The sequence below is a fragment of the Canis lupus genome, chromosome 25 (assembly GCF_003254725.2).
Source record: "Canis lupus dingo isolate Sandy chromosome 25, ASM325472v2, whole genome shotgun sequence".
NCBI lineage: Eukaryota > Metazoa > Chordata > Mammalia > Carnivora > Canidae > Canis > Canis lupus.
In genome coordinates this window covers 20,456,280-20,478,282 of record NC_064267.1, presented here as the reverse complement: position 1 = coordinate 20,478,282, position 22,003 = coordinate 20,456,280, and the positions used below count along the sequence as shown (strand labels likewise).

Below are 22,003 nucleotides of genomic sequence, written 5' to 3'. Positions count from 1 at the left end.
ATGCAGTGAGAACCCTGGCAGGACAGGTAAAACTGAACTGGGTGTAGGCTTGGGAGGGAATTTCTGGGGACTCTAAATGCAGAGGATACTTTGTCAGGACGCTGAAGCAAACAGCACAGGGTGTAACTTGGGGGGGTCCCATGTTTCTACATGCAGAGAGTACCTTGAACTAGATATAGGTTGGGGTGTTCTAGTACTCTCTGCATAGAGGATGTCCAGACAAGGTGACTGAAACTGAGGGCAGTACAGGCAGGGTGTTTTGGGGCATTTTGTTCAGGGAGCACCCTGGTGTGGCAGCTGGAGCTGAAGCAGGCATCAGCTTGGAGGTCCTGTAGCACTGTGCAACACTGGTGCCTTAGTAAGTTATCTGAGCCCAAAGTGGTCTAGGCCTGTGTGTTCTGGGGTGCTTCGTACACCTGTGTCACTTTGGTGCAAAAGCTAGAGCTGTAGTGAGTGCTGACCACTAGTGTTGTGTGTACTGCCCTGTGGCTACCTTGATGTCTAGATATGGTGTCGGTTAGAGGCCCAGGGCCCACTGAAGGGAGGCCAGTTAGGGCACCAGTACCCTGCTCCTGCTGCTAAGGTGGAGGGGGACCGTAAACTGTGTTGGTCACTAGCCCCTCTGATTTGGCCCAGAAAGAGTATTAGCAGCTCTCCTTGCTGGCTTAGTAGGGTTTTAGGGCTGGCTCTTTTATATGCTGGTTGCTCTTTTAAAGCTCCAGAGCCTCTGGGGCTGCTGTGGGGTAGTGACGCAGGGCATAATGAGGTGGGTAGGCCATCTTTGGTGTCTATACCTTAATCTGGTCTGTGCTTTCATAGTGGAGGGGGAGTGTAAACCATGGCACTCCCCAGCCACTTGGACCTAGACAGATTTCTAGTTGCTCCTCTGCTGCCTGACAGAGTTATAGAGCTTATCTTTTTTTTTTTCTGTGCCTGGGGCAGACAAGTTTGCTCCCAATCCCTCAGTACTATCCCTCCCCACTACAGTTCTCAGCATTGGGGCTGAAGGTTCCCTTTTTCTACCATTCTTTGTCTCTCTCACTGTTCTTTCTATCTTTTGTTGTGTAGAAGCTGTCCAGTCAGCCCTTAGTTCTTCAGGAGAAATTGCTCCCATAAATAGGTGTAAATTTGGTGTGTTCATTGAGGAGGTAAAAGCTTGAAAATGCGAAGTTTATAAAACAGAGCATAACCACTTAATGCTATTATCTTGGCACTGTTTAATTGCAAAAATTTAACCTAATATTATTACTGCTTGGCATATCATAAAAATATTTGCATGTCATAGAAACTGTTCGGGTTCCTGTAATGTTATTTTTTTAAAGGATTCTGTTCTTACGCCACCAGAGGGAGCTCTATGAATATGTTTTAGTATTTTGGTTCTGATTTTTTTTTTCCTTTGCTTCTGATTTTTAAAAAGAAATGCAAACAAAACATTTTTCTTAATACAGATGTTTTGTGTTACTGTTTTTTCTCTTCTGTGTAGATAAATATGAAAATACCTGTGTGATTTCAAAGAAACAACTTGATATTTTTATTTCACAAACATTTGAGTATCTTTTTTATATGGCAGTGGAGATGAATATAATTGATGTCTTCATTTGTTTTTCTTTTTAAAGATTTTATTTATTCATGAGAGACACAGAGAGGGAGAAAGGCAGAGACACAGGCAGAGGGAGAAGCAGGCTCCATTCCATGCAGGGAGCCTGATATGGGACTCGACCCCGGGTCTCCAGGACCATACCCTGGGCTAAAGGCGGCACTAAACCGCTGAGCTACCTGGACTGCCCTGATGTCTTCATTTAACTTAGAGTATGTAGGTGCCTTAGTTAAACATACTCTTCTTACTGCTCACTATAGGATAATCTGTTTTTGTTTTTTTTTTTAAGATTCATTCATTCATTCATTCATTCATGAGAGACACAGAGAGAGGACAGAGACCTAGGCAGAGGGAGAAGGCTCTTTGCTGAGCAGAGAGCCCAATGTGGGACAGGATCCCAGAACTCCTGGATCACGACCTGAGCTGAAGGCAGATGCTCAGCTACTGAGCCACCCAGGTGCTCCTGTGTAATCTGTTTTTTTTTTTTTTTTTAATTTTTATTTATTTATGATAGTTACAGAGAGAGAGAGAGGCAGAGACACAGGCAGAGGGAGAAGCAGGCTCCATGCACCGGGAGCCCGACGTGGGATTCGATCCCGGGTCTCCAGGATCACGCCCTGGGCCAAAGGCAAGCGCCAAACCGCTGCGCCACCCAGGGATCCCCTGTTTAAAAGCTGTTTGTTTATAGTGAGATCTGTGTCACCTTGTGTTAATATTTTTAAATTGTTTGATGTTGCAGTTCACAGATATTGAGACCAATGCTAGACTTGATAAGAGTTAAGCTATGGAACCTTTCAAAATATAGAATGAAGGGCTCTATGTCCAGAAATTATGATTCTGCAACTCTTGGGGATATGTATATTTTAAAAATAGCTTTACTGAGATTTATTTCAAATACTATATCATGCATCCATTTAAATTTTGGAATTAAATGGCTTTTAGTGAGTTCACAGAGTTGTGTAGCTATCACCACAATTATTTTAAGAATATTTTCATCCCCTCCAAAAAAATTCTTTGCCCATTAGCTTTCACTCCCCATCTTTCCCCTGCCCCTACTGCCCTAGGCAACAACTAATCTACTTGTCTCCATGTAGATTTGCTTATTCTGGACATTTCATGTAAATAGAATCATATAACATATGGTCTTTTGTGACTGGCTTTTTTTACTTAGCACAGTGTTTTCAAGGTTATAACATGTACCATGTTGTAGAATGTATCAATACTTAATTCCTCCTTATTGCCAAATAATACTCCTTTTTATAGAAGGAATGTGTATTTTTACAAAGCTTCTGTGTAACACTACCCACTGATTTAAATTATTTTTTAAAAAGATTTTATTTATTTATTCATGAGAGACAGAGAGGCAGAGACACAGGCAGAGGGAGAAGCAGGCTCCCTTTGGGGAGCCCGATGCGGGACTCGATCCCAGGACCCCAGGATCATGACCTGAGCTGAAGGCAGACACTCAGCCACTGAGCTACCCAGGCATTTGAATTTTATGTATATAACATATTTTGAAATATTAACTTTGCGTTTGTAATACTGTGAGGAGCATAATGTCTAATTGTATTTTTTTTTCTTACATGTCAGTAACAGTGACCCCAGTGCTCTCCCTTGACTATTTTAAAAATTGGAATCACTGTCTATTAGTGATGGAAAATCTTTTTAGTCGGTCAAGAACAGAGATTTTATTTTAGAGATTAGGAGTTAGGAACTAATAATGTAGTGAAGGGGTGGGATGGTTCTGGGAACCTATTACTTGGATCTTCTTGGGTAGTAAACTCACTAGTTATTATGGTGTGAGATTTAGTACCATTTACCACATTGGTTATGCAGCTTTAGGCTAACTTTTACTGTATAAATAAAATGAATTTGGTTTAGGGACACCTGACTGGCTCGGTTGGTATGCGAACATGTGACTCTTGATCTCAGGGTTGTAAGTTCACATCCCACATTGTGCATAGAGCTTACTTAAAAAAAAATTAAAATGGATTTAGTTTATGAAAGTCATGAATTAAATTGGCAAAGTACATTATAAAAAGAATCATTTTCATTTTATCAGTTTATCAACACACTGGATAGTGTTACATAATCTAGGCATTATTTTATTGTGTTCATATTAAGTAATGTATTCATTGAAATAAGTTGCATTTCACAAGGAGGAAGTTATATTTAAATTATATATCATGTTGCTTTCTGAAAAAGAAACTTCAAATATCTTTGGAATTCTTTTAGTATAAATAAACTTGTATGTGTCTTTCTAATTCTTTTTTATTTTAGTAACTTCATACTATTTGAGGGTCATTTTATTTATTCTGATTTGCCATTTAGAATTTTAGCAAATATTTCTTCGTATCATTTTATAAAATTTAGAAAACTGAAGCATTGGCTTTTGCTAAAAAAAATAGCTGCTGTTGAAATGGAATTGTTGCCAAAGACCTTTTTAAAATGCTGAATTACTTTGATAATTGTAAACAATCACTGAAGTAATTTTTTAAAGTAACATCTGTTTTCCTTTGTATTGAAATTCAACAAAGGTAAATAATTTTGTACAGTGTCATATTCTTTATATTCATTTTTTCCTACAGTAGTTGAAAAATGTAAAAACTGGTCATGATCCATAACTTAGAATTTCCTGTAAATACTTCTTACCTTTTTTGGTATCTAGAATTATATATCGAATTGTTTGAAAATTTGATCATACGTCTGGCTTTACCTTGTTTACAAAATTTGAGTATTTAGCACAAGATAAAAATGAAAAGACCATGTGTCAGTTATTCTTATGAACACACATGTAGAAATCCTTAAAAAGTATTTTTAAAAAGACAAGCAATTTCTCAAAAGAATAATAATTATCAAATAGGATTCATTTCAGGAATATGGGGGATGGTTCAACAGTAGGAAAATTATTACTATAATTTCACTCTATTAGGTTAGAAGAAGAAACCATGTACAAGTTATCTCAGTAGATACGAAAAATTCAGTAAAATTCAACACTAATTTTTATTTCATTTGTTTAACGAGATTTTTAAATAATTTTTAAAGTAATTTCTACATCTAGTGTGGGGCTGGAATTTACTTATAACTTCAAGATCAAGAGTTGCATGCTTTGTCGACTGAGCCAGCCAGGCGCCATCACTGATTCTTGTTTTAAAAAGTTCTTGGGTTGTATACATTAAATAGTATAACTTTATATATGTCGATCATACCTCAAAGTAGTTTTAAAAAAAAAAACCTAAGAACTGATTCAAGAAATAAAAGGGAAAGTTCTTGACCTGATACAGTTATCTATATGTGTGTATATGTGTGTATGTGCACGCGCACGTGTACATATATGAAACTATGTCAAGAATTGTATTTAATAATGAACAATTGGAAACATTACTATTGAAGTCAGGAACAAGAGAAAGATATTTGCTATGATTGCCTGATTGTTTTTTTTTTTTTTAAATGCCAGAAGCCCTAGCCAGTGCAATTAAAAAACAGAAATATGAAACATAAATATTGGTAGAAGAGAGAAAACATAGGTGTTATTTACTGATGATATAATTACTTATTTAGAAAGTTGTTGTGAAGCAGCAGAAAACATTTAATGAATTCAGTAAGTAGTCTGACACAAATGTCACGTGCAAAAATGTATAATCAGTTACAAAATGAAATGGAAAGAAGTAGACAAATTCCCTGAAATTCTTTAAAATAGACCTAATGAGAAAGATACAACATAACTGTGAACAAAAGGAATCAAGGTCAATGGAATACTGTATATGAGTAAAAAAACTAATGTAGATGGAAACAATAATATAGATAAATCCCCAAAACAATATTAATCAACAGAAGCAAGATACAAAAGAATATGTATTGTTCATATGAATTCTATTCATATAAAACTCAGAATCAGAAAAAGTACTAAACTATTGTTTAGGAAGATACATGTAAGGAACAAAACAATAAAGAAAAGCAAGATGGTAGTTAAAAAAGTCAGGGTGGTGGTTACCTCTGTGATAGAGGTAGGACTTGTGGAGACACATGGAGAGCTTCTGGGTGTTGGTTTGACTTGGATTTTAGCCACTGGGGTATTTATTTTTGCTAACATCTTTGTGAATCTTTTATCTACTTTCCTATTGGTGACTTTATATCCCAGTTAAAAAAAAAAAAAAGAAAGAAAAGAAAAGAGGGATGGTTATGTGGACTAGAATAGAGAATTCCAGAAACTGACCCTTATGTGTGTGAATTTGTTATATGATATATGAGGCATTTTATTTTATTTTATTTTATTTTTATTTTTATTTTTTTTTAATATATGAGGCATTTTAAAGCAGTGGGGAAAAAGAATGTATCAGCCAATAAATTGTTAGGAGGTAATTGAATTTCCTAGAGAAAAACTTAGATTCCCAGCTCATTCTATGAATAAAAATTTATTTTAGATGGATCTAAAAACAAAAATCTAACTACAAACATTTAAAAATCTAAGTTAAAGATCTAAATATAAAAAGAAAACTAAGCAGCAGAAACAAAATGTAATATCGAGGTCTAAAAGTGGAACCAACCCAGTTATCTATCCCTAGAGGAATGCTAAAATTAATTATATCCATTGTATGGAATATTGCCATTGTTAACTTGATTACTACAATGTGGAAATGTCAAGGAGCACTGTTCATAGTAAAAAGCATTTTTCTATCTAATAACACATTGTTATTACATTTATGTAAGCATAAAAAGCTAAAATTCTGTGTATGGACATAATTATGTATATATGTAAGTGTATATATTAAAGTGTGTCTTGGAAGGATATTCATGAAAATATTGATAGTGGTTACCTCTAGAAGTAGAGAGTGAAGTAGATTAACTTTTTACTCTTGCTTGAATTTTATAAAGTGAACATATATAACTACTTTTTAAAAAATTTATCTCTTCAATATTGGACTCTTTTTTTAAATCTTTTTTTTTTTTTTTAAGATTTTTATTTATTTATTCATGAGAGACAGAGAGAGAGAGAGAGAAAGAGAGAAAGGCAGAGACACAGGCAGAAGGAGAAGCAGGCTCCATGCAGGGAGCCTGACGGGGACTCGATCCCGGGTCTCCAGGATCACACCCTGGGCTGAAGGTGGCGCTAAACTGCTGAGCCACTGGGGCTGCCCAATATTCGACTTTCTAAATGACATTCTACTTTCATATTAGAAAAACTGAAACTGAAAATTAACATCTGTATCTGAGGACAGAACTTTATTTCATGATTGGGGGTGAGCCCTTTTCCTAGTTTCTTTGAACTTAAGGTTTCTTTTTGTTTAACAAACACCATGTCAAACACAACAGTCATTCTTTTATTTTTAGGGATTACATATATATATATATATATATATATAATTTTTAGAGTTTATATATATATATATATATATGTAGAGAGAGAGAGAGAGAGAGAGATTTTGTTTTGTTTTTTCCTGCTCTAATCTTTATTATCTCCTGGCTTTGGACCATGTTCTTTTTCTAGCTCATTTAGATATAAGGTTAGGTTCTGTTTTTGAGATTTTTCTTATTTCTTGGGGTAGACCTATATTGCTATAAACATCCCTTTTAGAATAGCTTTTGCTTTATCCGAAAGATTTTGGACTGTTTTCATTTTCATTTGTTTCCATATATTTTTTTTTATTTCTCTTTGAATTCTTGGTTGACTCATTCATTGTTTAATAGCTTCTTATTTAGCTTCCATGTATTTATGTTTTTTCCAGAGTTTTTCTTGTGATTGATTTCTAATTTCATACTATTGCAGTTGGAAAGGATGCATGATATGGTTTTAATCTTTTTAAATTTATTGAAACTTGTTTTGTACTCTAACATTCTGGAGAATGTTGCATGTGCACTTGAAAAGAATGTGTATTCTGAGGTTTTTGGACAGAGTGTTTTGTATGTATCTGTTAGGTACATCTGGTCTAATGTGATTTCTAAAGCTACTGTTTCCTTGTTGATTTTCTGTCTGGATGATCTATCCATTGATGTAAGTAGGTATTAAAAGTTCCCTACTACTATTGTATTAATGTAGGGATAATATATTTTGAAATAGTCATGGCAGTATTTGGCTTTACCTTTTTATTTTAAATTTCCATAAATTTGAATTTCTCAGATAGGTACCTCAAAATCTTTGTCTAATTTATAGTTTTACTTTTTATCCAGGCCCATCAAATTCCAGTGAAGAAAGTGAATCCTGGAGAAGAAAGGAGGAAAATGTTTGAGGTATAAAGACATCTGTCTGCTTATTTTAAAGCTTTGCCAAAACAATTCTAAGGAACAAAATCTTATAAAACCTTCAAACCTTTCCTCCTTATTTCTTTCAAACAAATAAACCTTTAACTTAATTTTTTTTCTCCTAATCTCTCTGGGCATACCTGTATCATTGGTATACTAATTTTCCTTATGAAACTAGAAAAAGTAGGAATTATTATTGATAAAAATGTTCTTTTTTTCATTTAAGGAAGCAGCAAGAAAGAGAAGGTTGGAATTTATTGAAAAAGAAAAGAAACAAAAGGATCAGGTAGTTTTTTTGCTTTTATTTTTCTTCCCTTGCCAAGCTGTAGACAATAATAGTTTCAAGAGTTCTAAGAAGTTTGTCTTTAAAATTGTTACAGATTAGTTTAATGAAGGCGGAGCAGATGAAAAGACAGGAAAAGGAAAGGGTAAGAGGATAATCCATTTTTTCATGGTACATTCCACCCCCTCCCCACACACATACTTTTTTTTCCCTAAAGGAATACACTGATTTCCATTATGTTAGTAAATGTATTTCATGTATTTTATGTTAAATACTTGAAATTGTGTTTTGTTTGTTTCTTTTCCCTAAAAGTTGGAGAGAATAAATAGGGCCAGGGAACAAGGATGGAGAAACGTGCTAAGTGCTGGTGGATGTGGTGAAGTAAAGGTAGGCATTTGATACCAGTATGGTTACACTACTGTAGTTTTTCCTCCAGTTTCATCTTGCTCTTTGAAATGTGTATAACTGGCTTTTTTGATGGGGGAGGGATTAACTTTTTACCTAGAATTCTTCATCTATCATGACTTCTTAGTTTTCCTGCATGTATTTGATATATAATTTGTATTGATGACTAATATCTGACACTGTTAAATTGTTTAAAAAGTTTGTAAAGGCTATGATATACCATTCCTTCCAGAAGAATCTTTTTTTATATCAAACAAAATTTATCACACTTCTGCCTGAAATCCTTCTGTTGCTTCATCTAGCCTTAAAGATTAAGTTTTCATAAGATCCTTATTGTCCCTGCCAATCTCTCTAAGCTCATTTCCATCCATTCCCTACCACAGGCTGTGTGCTCAAGCGAGGCGGAACTAAAGACCATGCTTGTATTGTAGTTTTCTTATTGTGTGTAGCCTGGCAAATCTCTGCTCTGTGTTTCTCTTGATAGCACCACTTCCTCCCTCTACTCTCAATCCCACATCCAACCATTTACCTAGATAACAGATTACCTAGCTAACCCCTTACCTAGATATGTTAATTCAAACATTGCTTTTGAGTAGATCCAGACTCTATAACCTTGGGCAAGTTACTTAACTTTTCTGAGCCTCAGCTTCTTTCTTTAAAAAAAAAATTTCAAGAACAATTTCTTTCTTTGTTTTGCTTATCTGAATCTTATATTCCCTTTTTGCTCTTATAGTGTCCATTATGTATCTGTTAGGCTGAATTCTAAGATGGTCCCCCAAATATAAGGGATAACTTGTAATTCCCTTGAGTGTGGGTGGAACTCTATGAAGAGGGTAGTAGTGTAGCTCCCTTGATTAGGTTATGTTACATGGTTAATAGTGATGGGATAGTCACTCCTAGGATTACAGTTGACGTTTGATGAGATTTCCTCATAGCAGATTGGAAGGGAAGTAGAAAGTCTGAGAGACATGCTACTGCTGGCCTGGAGAGAAGCATTCAATTTGCAGGGAAGTATAGGTGGCTTTTATGAATTGATAGTGCCAACAACTAGCAAGAAAGTAGTGACCTTAGCATTATGGCCACAAGGAAATGAAGGATCCAGTGGACATAGAAGAGGATCCTGAGCCTCAAATGATAATTGCAGTTCTGGCTGACACCTTGATTGCTCCCTGGTGAGATCCTGAGCAAGAGACCCAGCTAACCATATCCAGATTCCTGAGCCGGGGAAACAGTGAGATAATAAATGGATATTGTCTTAAGCTGCTAAATTTGTGGTGATTTGTTACACAGCAATAAAAAATGAATATACTTTTATTCCTCTGTATTATAATTTTAATGTATGTCATCCAGTCAACTTTTAGTCAACATCTCTTTAAACTGCTCCGATCAAGCTCATTATACTTGGTATTTAGGGATGCAATATTGTCAAATTGACTTGATTACCATTTTTATTTCTTTTCCCCAAAAGTTATGATTTGAATAAAAGTTTGTTTTATTTAGATATGTGTGTTCTGTCCTGGCTTTCTTGATTTTTCATATTACGTATTATTAATTTAGTAAAAGTCAATTTTTCTAAATCTGTATTAATATATTACACTATTTTTAGTAATATAATTTAATCTTTAATATTATACTTTACCATTTTGTATTGTATTATCTTCTTTCCTCAGAAGTAGAATTTACTGATGTGGGAGATAAAGGCAGAAGAAAAATTATTAAATTTCCTTACTACCTACACTCCAAAGATGGAGTGTTCTGTATGTATCTGTTAGGTACATCTGGTCTAATGTGATTTCCAAAGCTACTGTTTCCTTGTTGATTTTCTGTCTGGATGATCTATTCATTGATGTTAAATAGATGTTAAAAGTTCCCTACTACTATTGTATTAATAATGTAGGGATATTTTGAAACAGAGTCATGGCAGTATTTGGTTTTACCTTTTTCTTATTTTAAATTTCCATAAATTTGAATTTCTCAAATAAGTACCTCAAAATCCTTATCTAATTTGTAGTTTTACTTTTTGTCCAGGCCCATCAAATTGAAACAGGCAGAGTGACATTCCGCTAGGGATTCAACTGCCTCGATGTTAATACTTTGCTAAGGGCAACCGATAATCTTAGCCCAATCCCCAGGACCCTGTAAGTCTACTTCAACATATAAAAATTCCTTTGGAAACTTCCTTTATCTCTACCCTAACCATTTCGATTTTTGTTGGCAGTCACCCCCAAGCATATGACCCACTGATATACATCAGAAAGGTCTCATGACTGAGTTTTTACTAAACAATAATAAATGACCTTTCCCAACAATAGCTAGCCCCCTCAGGATCCTGGAAACCTTGTTTCCATAATACCCTGGAGACTTATAGTATCCCTAACTCCCTCCTGACTTGCAAGTATATCATGGGCCACGCCTCATGACTCCACTGCAGCTCTTTCTGCCCATGGGTCTTGTCCCTGTGCTTTAATAAAACCACCTTTTTGCACCAAAGGGATTTCAAAAAATCTTTCTTGGCTGTTGGCTTCCAAGCCTAACATCTTTCCTACATCATTTACTACCTCCTGAATGACAAGAAATGACTCAGAATTTGACCCATTCTAAAATAACTAACTCCATATCTTACCTGATTGGAAACCAATTAAAGTGTAGGTCTTCACATCTTGTCAAGCACTTTTTTTTTAATATTTTATTTATTTGACAGAGAGAGAGAGAGTGAGCGAGCGTGTGAGCAAGCGCACAAGCAGGGGGAGCTTAACCACCCAGGTGCCCCTTGTTAAGCATTTTATATCAAGTACAGGGTTAGTGTTCAGAAGTCAATTATTTTTTCTTCTCCTTTTGCATGTATCTTCTATGCAATAAAATGTCTTTTTTTCCTGTGATATCTAAAGCTATATTTAATCCTGAAATCCAATTTAATCAATGTTGTTTGATAACTGATTATGACAGTTCTTCAACAGAATTACATAGTATGTGCTTAATAGATTTCTGCATCATTTTATAAATTTCTATAATGCTTGCATTGAGGATTAATAAAACTATTTCCTGTGACTTAATGCAGATTCTTTGTTTCTGTACTTATTTCCCATGGGGTTTGAAGTATTTAACTTCTTAGGTTGTTTTCTGTATAGTTGATAGGGACCTGGAGGTTCAGTATAGCGTCAATCAAATTAAAGAGATCCCCTAAATAAAGATAAAACGAACATTAAGGGAAATGTTTTTTTTTTTTTTTTTTTTTTTTTTTTTTTTTTTTTAGATTTTATTTTTTCATGAGAGACAAGGGGGGGAGAAGCAGACACATAGGCAGAGGGAGAAGTAGGCTACCTGTGGGGAACTCAAAGCAGGACTCTATCCCAGGACTCTGGGATCACAACCTGAGCTAAAGGCAGATGCTCAACCACTGAGCCACCCAGGTGCCCAAGGGAAAGATTTCAAAATTAATACTACTATTGTATGCTTCTAATAAGGCATTATTCACAGTACGAATAACCAACTATCTGATTATTTACTGTCTACAAAATTTGGGATTGGTTTATCTGTTTCTGATGTATCTCTTATAAACGTGTGTTTAAAAAGATTATGAAATGTTCCACATACATAGTTTGATCATATGGTGAACATAATATGTAAGAAGTGTATCTGTTGAAAATATATTGGAATACTACTCAGCAATAAAAAGGAATAGCCTGTTAATACATTCAGCAACATGGATCGATCGAAAACATACTGGGTTAAAGAAGCGAGACCTAAGAGGCAGTCCAATCTATGACAGAGCAGATCAATGGTTGATGGACATAGGCTACGAAATAACCTGAAGGAACTTTTGGGGGGTAATGGATATGCTTTTGATTGTGGTAATGGTTATGCAAGTGTATGTATTTGTCAAAACTCATCCACCTGTGCTTACAATTAGTTAAGGTGATTTTTGAAAGATCATATTGCTTCAGTGTTCTAGTACAATATTTTCAGCATAGCCATCTTCAGAGATGTTAGCATACTTTCGTTTTTGCTAAAGAGAAACATTAGAAAACTCAAATTCAAATCAAGGTGGTATTAACACCAGATTAAACTCAGAGAATAACCAATCTCATAGGAGATGCAACTGCCTTTTATTAGAATTGTGATTCTTGCCTTGAGAGACACGTTTTGAAGATGTGTGAGGATTCCTTTAATGGGGTTTCCTGCCTAATTAGTTATCTTCCCTATTTTTGACAACTTTGATCTCTTGCTACTCAAACATCTTTAATCAGTTATCTGTATTCGCCTCAAGTTTTTTTTTTTTTTTTTTTTTTTAACTCATGCTTCTCATTATCTGCAACTTACTGAGTCAAGATTTTATCTCATAGGTAGGTACACTGACATTTGTTTGATTCTGGTATTGTTCTTTGCATCTTTTCTTAGATTTCTTCCTATCACTTGGAAGCTCTTGTTCTTTTACTTGTCAGTATTCTAGTTTCTGTTTTCATCAACTTCTCCCCCAAAATCGGTTTTGAAATGCTACCACTCAACTTGAGTCATAACAGTTTGTTTTATTTTCAGTGTTGTTGACCTCTGCATTTGAGGTTTCTGATTTCTTCTTGATAGTGAAATTCTTTCACCATGACTTGTGCAGCATTACACAGTTACTTTTAGTCTTTTCCTTGTCTGACATCTCTGTTTTCTAACCATGAGTTTTCCACACACATGAGTTCTTATGTCTCAGTAATTGTGACCTTATGTCTGCCTTTATCCAGTGTCATTTTTGGAGAGAATCCACGACTCCCTTCCCTTTTTCATTGATTGCCTTTCATTATGTCTAGGTTTGTGGCTTAGTGTCAGTGCAGTAAGCCTTTCAATTGGTTCCTCTACCTTATTCTCTCCCTTTTCCTGCTCATCGTGCGTAATTTGACTCACCTTCTAAAAACTGTTTTGTTACGCTACTCCTGTCAGAAAGTTTATATATACTTTCTGTTGTCTTTCATTATATGAACTCAAAGGGTTGATATAGTAGTTAGATATACCAGCCTTTTATGACCAATACCTGCCTTCTATTTGTGTTTGTTTGCATACTCACTTCCTCCTCCTGCTGTCAACACCCAAATATTATACGTACATTGCTTATTTTTACTTTAATACCCTGGCTCATATTTAATCATTCAATCTCTCTTTGTTACATTGCTTTCAAGGTTGGGTTGAACAGTATCTTTTTCCAGTGCCTTTTTTTTCCTTTAAAAAGAATTTTTACTTCTGATAAGTTTTTTTTTTCTATTTTGTGAGAGTTGCTCAGTCTCAGTACTTACTACTTTAGAGTGTGACTGTTGCCATTCATTTACCATAGGCATTTCTAGTTTTGTGTTTTGTTTCTTAACTTGTTTATAAACTGATTAAGGATAGATATGATGTTTTGCTTTTTTTAAACTTAAATCTAGCATGTTTCAGTGGTATTTAAGTCTTTACCATTTGTTGAATTGAAGGATTTGAGGTATATTAAATGCCAGCTGTAAATGTTTTTGTTAAATATAATTTTGAGTGTTACTAAAGTAGGCTCAGCTTTACTTGTAAGCTATATATATATTTAAATGTAATAGAATGGCATCATAAAATGTGTCCTAGAAACTTGTTTCAAAACTTAAGACTGGACTTTACAATATTTAAGACTTTAATGTCTTTTTATGTTTTCGTTAAATTATGCTTTATTATTGGTAACAAAGTATACTACTTTTTGAATGCTATGTTGTAGTAGGAAAACATTTTGCTATAGGTTGTTTATTAATATGTTCAAATTAGCTAATTGCTTTTTAAAAGTCAAGTGTTGAAAAAAAACTTTTTCTGAGGGTAGTACAGGCCTTTTGGGCCTTATGAGATAAACATGTGAGAGCTCTTTGTTTAATTCCTAGGCTCCCTTTTTTGGCAGTGGAGGGGCAGTGGCTCCATCATCTTTTTCTTCTCGAGGACAATATGAACATTACCATGCTATTTTTGATCAAATGCAGCAACAAAGAGTAGAAAATAATGAAGCGAAATGGAAAGGAGAAATATATGGCCGAAGACATCCAGAAAGGTATGGCTTTGTTCTGCAAAAGTTGCTTATGTTTTGCTTCAGAGAAAATAATGAAAGTCATTTTGCATGTTTAACTACAGAGGAATTTCATCTGAAATACATTCAGGATTTCGTAATGGGGCTAGAGGTCATCACTATTTCCCAAATGCTGATGCTTTTAGAAAATCTTTGAATAGACTGAAGATTATGTCTAAACAAGCCAGTATAAGCAGGTTAAACTGTGGTGATCCATAAATTCATTCTTTTGCGTAATTTTGTCTTATGTCTTGTATAACTTAGTTGCTTTACTTTGTGGGTGTCTTCTGTATTGATTACACAGAATATTTTTTTGCCTTCTGGATGCATAATTTTATCAGGTGGAAAATTTGGTCTTTGATTACATTTGACAAACATGTAGCTCTTGAATTCAGCCTACTTTTTGTAACTTATATGTTATAGGCTGAATATACTTATTTAAAATAACATGTGATAGTATCAGTTTGAGCCAACAGATGGTTGTAATAATCTCACCCACTTGCCTCAAATGAATCAGCATATATTTAAATGGAATCATACTTTATGCAGAATTCCAAAGCATGCTTTTTTGTCTTTTTTTTTCTTCATCACTTAGAATCCCACTTTTCTCTTTGTTGTTTTAACTTGTTTCTTATATTTGTCTCTGATTGATGGCTCGCTACATCTTATTCATCAGATTTTCCTTTTCTTCCATTGAATTAATTTAATATATAGCAGTCAGCGGTTTTAATTTGCATGGTTCCTTTTTTCTTAAGTATGCATACATGTTTTCTTAGTATTCCCATTCCTTCTATAAAACATGTGGTTAAAAAAGCAGAGATCATTTTATGAAAATTTAATCACATTTCCTTTTTCTTGTCATTTTAAGGGGAATACTTTTGATTATAATAAAAATCTTTATGATCCCCCTCAATTATAAAAGATGTTTAAAATGTAAGTAAACAGAGACACCTGGATGGCTCGGCGGTTGAGTGTCTGCCTTTGGCTCAGGGTGTGATCCCGGAGTCCTGGGATCCAGTCCCACATGAGTCCCACATCAGGCTCCCTGCACGGAGCCTGCTTCTCCCTCTGTCTGTCTCTGCCTCTCTTTCTCTCTCTCTCGAATAAATAAATAAAATCTTTAAGAAATAAAATGTAAGTAAGCAGAGGTAAATGAATGAGGTGAATATAAATTAACATTATGAATTATACACAGTAGGCCAACACATTAGAGTCTGTTCTTGAGAAAGGAAGGCTACCAACTCTTGATATGCATTTTTTTTTTTTTTGATGAAATGGGAAAGTAGATTTTCTATGTGGCTTTTATCCTGTGGTGTTATGGATCTAATATTTAATTTTGTTTTATTTTATATTAAATCTAAAGTAAATAAATATAGTATAAAGAAAATAGGGAAAACTTGTTATGCTTCTTCACACTGTTCAACTTCCAGAATGTTTCTTGGTTCTTTGCAATTGGAATGACAAATAATGGACTACATTGGGCCATTTGAATCAAACTCTTATTATAACCTTGAAATATTTGCATATATTTGAGTTTCAAATTGTCTTAAATGGCTACTTCTTCCTCTATACCACATCTTCCAATCTTTGTTTTGCATTAGTTATAGTTTCACTGTTTTAATTTTCAGTTTTTAAATTATTTGTGGTTGTAAGATCATTTTTATTTCATTTATATCAACTCAGTGAGCTTAGCAGTACTCAGACATATACATTTTCTTATGTTGTATGAAATTATTGTTGTTCTTATTAATGATGGTAGGTATTATTGAATGCTTATTATATACCAAGATGTATTTATTTGTCACAGTAATCCTTTGAATTAGATATTATTCTTTTAATAAAGATGAAGAAATTAGGATTTACAGAGAATTAAAACTTGTGCATGGTTAGGCATCTAGTAAATGGTAGAGCTCAGATTTAAACTAAGTATATCTGAATGTAGACTTCTCTTTAAACCCTCTCTTAGAAGATTTATCAGCTTCTTGAGATACTTCTAGTGAACAAGCTAAAAAATTACTGCTTTAGTTGGTTATAAAATTTGGAAATATTGGGTACTTTAAACAATATGGTATCAGTAGCTGCATGAACTTTGATATGTACTGAGTGAATTTATTTTTATTTGAGGACATGGAAAATAGAAAAGTTGGCAGAAAATTAAAGATCATCAAGTATCATATAATTTCAAAAAGCATATTCTGTAAATTACACCAGTTTTCTTCATGTCAGGCCTTGGCAAGATTGAAAAAATGTCTGCAAACATCTTAGGAGGAAGCACTCATCACTCTGACAAAGTATAAATTCATACGGAATAGATTATGTCAAATATACCTTTATATTTTTTTTTTGTTGTTAGGGTTATAGGGTAGAACTTTAGTTCTCAAACTGTGTGGTGAGGCAACCTGGAGCATCATGGTGCCTTGAATATTTTATAATTTTGAAGGAAACAGCTATATCTTTTGGCAAACTGCAGACCACTACTCTTAAACAGTTTGGACCTAACTAATAAATGGAACTTCTAGGTATTTCTCTTGGCGTAGAGGCATTGTAAAAAAATTAATTAGATACTTGGTAGAGTAGATAGACTTCAGCAATATATTGTTTATATTTACAGGGTGCTGATTATTGTTCTTATGTCACCCAAATAAAATTTTAGAGGCTTGTCCTCAAACCTTTATTTTTAAGGGGGGCACTAGAAAAAACATTTAAAGGATACAGTCATCATATTTCCAGAAGATATAAAGTGGAAATTGTAAATATGTGGTATGATTGATCAGGAAACAAGATAATCTTAAGTAGACCATAGCTACAACAAACTTGAATTGAATAAAATTTAACAGGAATAAATTTAATGTATTTTGAATCTAAAGAATTATCTGACCAAATAAATAAATACTTGAAAAAGGTTTATTAATAGCATAAATTTTTTAAAAAATTGAACTAACAACCCTTCCTCGCCCTCTGGCAAGAGCTACAGGCAGAGAGAGAAGCTCCCCCACAGGGAGCCTAATATGGGACTTGATCCCAGGACCCCAGGATCAATCACCCCCTGAGCCAAAGGCAGATGCTCAACCACTGAGCCACCCACCCAGGTGCCCCCCCCCCCTTTTTCCGCAGTGTGGAGCCTAACATGGGACTTGAACTCATGACCCCTGAGATCAAGACCTGAGCTGAGATCAGGAATCCAGGGGTGTGGGGGGCACCTGGGTGGCTCAGTTGGTTAAGTCCAACTCTTGATTTTGACTCAGGTCATGATCTCAGGGTTGTGAGATCAAGCCCTGCATTGGGATCAGCACTCCAAAGTCCTCTCTAGATTCTCCCTCTCCCACTTCCCACTACATGCACTTTGTCTCAAATAAATCTTAAAAGAAAAAGACACTTAACTGAGTGAGCTATGTATGTGCCCCAAAAGAATGGACATTTTAATGTGAAAAAAGTAGGATGACATAGTCTTAGAATACAGATTATCCTGTGGATTTAATAAATTTGGATTTGTAGAAATTAGGTACTCATTTCTTTATATTACTGACACCTATTGAAAACTTTTTGAGAGAATACCACTGGTCAGAGAATGAATCTGGCTAGTCACTATGTTGTTCTAACCCTCAGTTAGGCCTTGGAGATGCTCTCACACCTGGACACATGTCTCTGTAGTAGAAATGAGCCTATGTGAAGAGGCCTCAAGGCTGATTTGAGCCTTCCCTCCCTTGGTCGTTGCTTGGATAGCTGCAGAGGGAGCTTTTTGGGCACCCTTCATCTCTCTTACCATTACCTTTGATCCACTACTATCATCGTAAGTTTATTTTTTAAATTTGTACATGTTAATGTGATCAGGTCTCAACAAAACCTTGACTTTATGAGCAAGCCATTCTGTCTCATTAGGGTACCTTTACAACTGCTTTTTTTTTCTTTCTTTTTTAATATGTTGATTTTACAGTTTAATACTGAGTAAAATTTATTTCTCTTAATTTCAGTTCCTGGTAGAGTATATATTCACAATAGGTTAAATTAGGGAAAAAGAAACAAGTTTATTTTTTTTTTTTTAAAGATTTTATTTATTCATGATAGTCACAGAGAGAGAGAGAGAGAGAGAGGCAGAGACACAGGCAGAGGGAGAAGCAGGCTCCATGCACCGGGAGCCCGACGTGGGATTCGATCCCGGGTCTCCAGGATCGCGCCCTGGGCCAAAGGCAGGCGCCAAACCGCTGCGCCACCCAGGGATCCCAAGAAACAAGTTTAAATGTGTATCAAGATTTGCTTCTCTCCTGCAAACTCCTTGTAAATGAGAAAAATAATAGAAAAGCCTTGAAGCTAGTATAATTATATTCTGCTATAAGAATATAAGTGCCCTTATCTTTTATAACTAGTAATCATTGGTGTAAGGAAAAGACTAACTGCTGTGTGTATGATATTCTCCTAATTCCATGCTTCATGATACTGATGGTCTCATATTTATGTATATGCTATAATCCTTTTCCACTGTCAGGGTTCAACGTTTACAATTCCCTCAAACTTAAGCTATTCTCTTTGCCCCTCAGTGTTTTGCTTTCCTCAGAAGGATTTATTCTTTTCCCCCTTCTCATCCTTAAGTTCCCTTTTAATATTGCTTCCTTTGCTAAGTTCAAGACTGTTCACATATTTCCTATTTTAAAAATGCTGGATGCTAACTACCTTGTCATCTCCCTTTCACATAGGATTCTTTTTTTTTTTTTTTTTTAAGATTTTATTTAAGAGAAAGAGAACACTAGTGGCGGGGGTGGGGGGGCGACAGAGGGACAGGGAAGAAGCAGGCTCCCTTTTGAGCCTTTTTGAGCAGGGAGGATAGCATGGGGCTCCATCCCAGGACTCTGGGATCATGACTGAGCAGAAGGCAGATGCTTGACCAGTGGAGCCACCCAAGTGCCCCATGCGTAGAATTCTTACCCAAACATTCATACCTCTCTTCTCTCCCATTGTTCATGGAAAAAGGAAACCCAAAGGAAAATCACAAGTAGGTTTTTTGTCTTGTTTTCCTACTTGCCAAAGTGATACAGGTTAGTTTCAGAAATATTGAGAAATTAGACTTACTTATATTTCCACCATGTAGAATTACCATGACTAGGAGAAGTAGAGGAACAGATTTTAGCTCAATACGAGGGTTGTCCAATGGGTGGGCCATTGTGGGATTTAATGCCTGTGCTCAAACTGAAACTATTAAACTAGAGGTTTAAATGACCATGTGTCAGGTATATCCAGATAGCAATAGAGGAATACTTTATTCAGCAAGAAGTTAGACTAATCAATACTTAAGATCTCCAATTTAAATATGATTTTTTTGTCTTGTACTTTTTAGTGGGTATTGGCTTTAAGGAACATTTTCTCCATACTGTCATAACATCTAGTTTTATTGTAATTTGTATGTTATTGTCTGTCCTGGTGACTTCTTTTCCCTGATTCAAACTGAATTGGCAAATTGAAACTTATGGTCAACTTTTTCTTTTTGGTCAACTTTTTCTAATTCTCTTTTCCCTATATATTGGATCCTCACTATTTGCCTGCTCCCCTTCTTATGGCTTTACTTCTCCTCTTCTCTTATCAGTAATTCTGGCTAGTCTGACTGTGCTTATATATGTCTTAATACATTTCTTCAATTAGCTTTTTTTAAAGGCTTTTTTTTAGAGCAGTTTTAGGTCCACAGCAAAACTAAAGGAGAAGGTACAGAGATTTTCCATATATTATCCTTGTCTTCCCATTTACGAAGTCTTCCCCCTCATGAACATCTCCCACCAGAGTGGTACGCTGTTGAAGCTGATGAGCTTACATTCAGTTAGCTTTTTAATATTAGAATCTCTAGCCATATAAGACTATTTTATAAAACTACTGAGTGCCTCTTAACCTTTGTGCTTTATGGGTGCTTTTACTTTTCACGTCTTTTTCTCTCTATTGCATCATTTAATTTGGGTAAAGCTGACAGCAGTTCCATTCCATCAGATAGACATTATGCCACTTAAACAGAGGAGGAAGCTTAAAGAATAAACGCCCTACATTCTTTTCTCATTAACTCTGTACTACCCCAGCACTTCTACCTTAAACCATATTGATTCACTTTTTATTTCTCAGATTATTTCTTCTACCTAGATTGCTAGATAATTTTTGTGATGTTTTTAACTCTAAATCACTTACAATCATGTTTCAAACTTTAAAAATATCCTTTACCTATAAAGCATTTGATCTGTGGATGTTAAGTAATCTGCCCAGATGCCTTTATAATAAGAAAAGGAGAGAGAAAAGATACTCCTTTTTCCCTCTGTTTTCCAGATGAAAAAAGGAATTTGTGTTAGAATAATTACTTTTTAACACGTTTTAATGCCTCTGTATTTTACTTTGCAAATTCCTAATTTCTTACTATATAATTGTGGTTTATATAGTGTTTATGTTATCATTACTTTATTATTAATCTAGATTACTGCTTTACTGATTTTAAGTGAAATAATTTTAGAACTCAGGAGATGGAGAAGATAGTGTGTTTAATTTATCTAAAATAGTATGTGCCTGTGAATTCTTAATAATGTTTAATAAAGGAAATGACTATTAAATAAATCGACTATATACGGTTTATTTCCATGAATCTGGCACAAATAGTTTGTGTCAATAGTTTAGCAGTTTTACTATCTTAGATAGGAATAAGAATATGAGTATGGGTTTTTCTTTTTGGTGTACATGAAGTAGTAAACAAATGCATGTGAAAAATAAAGACAGTTTATAAGTTTTTAGATGTTATGAGAGGTCATAGAATCAAACTGATTTTATCCATTATTCTTTTAATAAGGTTTATTGCTCTCATTTTTGTATATTGAATCACTCTTGCATTTTGGAACTCTTTTTTATACATATTTATGTCTTCAAAGACAGATATAATATTGGCAAATAGTTGACACTCTAAAGTATTTTTTTAAACAAATGAGAGGGAAAAAGAGTCTACGACCATACTTCCTGGTATGAAGCCTGATCTTGTCTGTCCTAGGAAGCTAAGCAGGGTTGGTCCTGGTTAGTACTTGGATGGGAGAGGAAAGAGAAATAATAATGTTAAGCAAAAATCATTACAGATTTTAAGTTTGTGATTGAAAGCAGTGAGTTATATAAATTTGCTTATTTAAACAGGCTTAGGAAAAGACTACTCAGTGAAGCTAAATCTATAAATTATCTAAATAAATAGAACAGGAGTACTTTATATATTTAAATGGTTGAAAATCTATAAACCAAAACCATTATATATACAACCAGGTTTTAGTAAAATAATTCTGTGCACGTGTTGTATTAATATACACCAGTTGGGGGTTTCGACTGGCAGACATTGGACATAGTACCTTAAGATGGGGAAATCAAGCATGTTTTACTTCTAGAAAAGTTAGAGGTGCAGTCAGGATACACAGCACAGGGAACAGCAACT

At 34.8% G+C, this 22,003-nt stretch overlaps 1 protein-coding gene across 21 annotated transcripts in view; it reads left to right on the top strand.

Moving 5' to 3' along the window:
- Positions 1 to 22,003, top strand: part of NEK1 (NIMA related kinase 1) — a 228,957-nt gene that overhangs the window by 75,124 nt on the left and 131,830 nt on the right. For 15 of the 21 annotated variants that reach the window (XR_007405808.1, XM_049101052.1, XM_025462838.3 and 12 more), the window contains exons 13-17: positions 7,766 to 7,825; positions 8,064 to 8,123; positions 8,218 to 8,265; positions 8,433 to 8,507; positions 14,399 to 14,562. Coding sequence is in view for 20 of the 21 variants with exons in the window: in XM_049101052.1 (XP_048957009.1) it covers positions 7,766 to 7,825; positions 8,064 to 8,123; positions 8,218 to 8,265; positions 8,433 to 8,507; positions 14,399 to 14,562 (407 nt within the window). In the remaining variant the exon portion in view is untranslated. The other 6 variants (XM_049101045.1, XM_049101046.1, XM_035716267.2 and 3 more) reach the window with 5 other exon arrangements.